Source organism: Triplophysa rosa, linkage group LG21 (assembly GCF_024868665.1).
Source record: "Triplophysa rosa linkage group LG21, Trosa_1v2, whole genome shotgun sequence".
Classification (NCBI taxonomy): domain Eukaryota; kingdom Metazoa; phylum Chordata; class Actinopteri; order Cypriniformes; family Nemacheilidae; genus Triplophysa; species Triplophysa rosa.
The window spans coordinates 673,319-675,462 of NC_079910.1; the positions used below are offsets into that span (position 1 = coordinate 673,319).

A 2,144-nucleotide genomic window follows, 5' to 3' on the forward strand; every position below is an offset into this window, starting at 1 on the left:
GGACTAAATGTGTGCTATTTGAGTTTACATCTTGACACTTCAGTTCATTATATTGTGTGTTTGTGTTTTCTGAATGAGAACATGGTTAAACCTTTGCAAAATGAGGCTGTTTGTGTGTGGGGTTTGTAAAGTTGGTGTATTGTTCTGAGAATGTGTTTATAGTTGTCAGAAAATGGTGAATTGTTTCATGAATTGTGTGTTAGCAATCGAGAAAAACTGTAAAACCTTAAAAAATGAGAGAGAAGAGAGAAGCAAACAGGTTCAGCATCACCTGTGTATGACAGACAGCGCGGCGGATGCAGAGACTGTGGACCAGAAGGGGCGGGGCCGACGAGAGGGAGAGAGAAGATGCATTGGTGCAGGAACTGCTGAGGAGAAGTGTGCAATTTCTCTGGTTGTTGTGTGTGTGTGTGTGTGTGTGTGTGTGTGTGTGTGTGTTGGGTGGGGGAGGAGGAGGATTTTAAAGCTTCTGTTCCGCAGAAGATGGGGGGAGGGGGGAGTATTACCGGGTGCGCGTGCGCTCAGCGCGTTTTTACCGCAGTATCTCAGGATTAGTGCGCGCGCTGCGGCACTCCGTTCGGTTCTCAAACGGGAAGAGCGAGAAAAACGAACCGAACCGACCAACGGCAAAGCGACCTCCGTCCTCACCCGTCATACGTTTGTTCTCACCGCTCTCCCGTTATATCGTTATAAAGGCGGCGTTCTACCGGAGTCATGGCTAAAGAAGATGAAAAGAAGGAATCCGGGGAATGGAAGGAATTCTTCTGGAACCCGCGGACGCACGAGCTGCTCGGTAGAACGGCGAGCAGTTGGGGTGAGTGACGCTCCGGTGCTCCGCAGCATGCTTCATGCACGTTATGCAAGAGGTAACGGGTCTGTCATGTCGCTCCGAGCGGAGCTGGTGCGCGCGCCTCGTCGCCGTTATTTCGTTCGTTTCGGCGGTTTTTACAGAGAGCGCAGCGCAATGCGTCTGGTGTGTGTGCGTGCGTGCGCGCGTGCGTGTAGCAGGCCGCAATGTGTTAAAGGACAATCTGGCGATGCTGATGCTGTTGCGCGCTCCCGTTTAGGTGCGCGTTAAAGGTGAACGGGTGCAAAGAGATAAATGAGATGCTGGATGAAGCATATTTCTCTCTGTGACTCTTTCTCATTTACATAATTTAAACTGATCGCACGCACACCTGCTCATTCTGATCGATAATCGATCAGTCAGATGGAGCGCGCGGGGCGCGCAAGGTTACGTGACATGAGCGCGCTCACGTGACATGACGTGATATCGCTCATATCCGGAGCATCATCACCATCAGCAGTTATGTAACAATATACAGCACACACATATCCAGCCTCACTACATCTATCCGTCTGTCTGTTATTTAAAGTGTAGCTAAAAGCTCACAAGAAACATCATAAAAATAATGAGGAGATCCCTTACAATAATGTACCATGGTTTTACATCAAAAGGTAAATATAGATAAACCATGGTACCCACAAATGAATCATGCTTTTTACTACATTAAACATCCTTTAATTATGGTATATGGCTTATACAAATTATAATACATTTTTACTATAATAAAACTATTATAGTAAATTATAGTAAAAAGTAATGTGCGTGTGTGTGTGTGTGTGTGTGTGTGTGTCTGAGAGCATTGCAGTACTAAAGTAACAAAAAACTTTGTTTTCTGGTAAAGAAAAGTATTGATAGATGTTAAACACATACTTAACACATACTAAAGATGTTTTATTTGATTTACTTTAGTTTAGATGTTTATTAGTTTAAATATTTATATATCTCATTTCATTAGATTAGATATAATTGTATAATAAGGATTTGATGGATTTTGTCATCTTCATCATCATCAGGGCATCATCATGTTGAATCTTATAATTTAGCTTTTTTTTGTAAATGTGGAACACATCTGCTCATCTGAACGTGTGCTGACACTCTGTCACATACATCAAGTAACTGACATTTTCTAGACTGCCTTGTGTGTTTATTATTGTATGTGTGTGTGTGTCATTTGATGTCAGGTTAGCTTGTTCATATGTGTTACAGTATCTGATTGGCTGAGGACAGAGATGACATCAGTGCTAGAGTAGCGGAGACTAATCTGACCATCCCGCTCAGAGAGAGACAGAGAGAGAGA

At 43.6% G+C, this 2,144-nt stretch overlaps 1 protein-coding gene across 1 annotated transcript in view; it reads left to right on the forward strand.

Moving 5' to 3' along the window:
• The first annotated feature begins 485 nt into the window (after positions 1 to 485).
• Positions 486 to 2,144, forward strand: part of atp1b2a (ATPase Na+/K+ transporting subunit beta 2a) — a 17,236-nt gene continuing 15,577 nt past the window's right edge. The window contains exon 1 of the mRNA XM_057319501.1: positions 486 to 814. Coding sequence (XP_057175484.1) covers positions 715 to 814 — 100 coding nt within the window. The 5' untranslated portion in view covers positions 486 to 714. The remainder of the gene's footprint in view (positions 815 to 2,144) is intronic.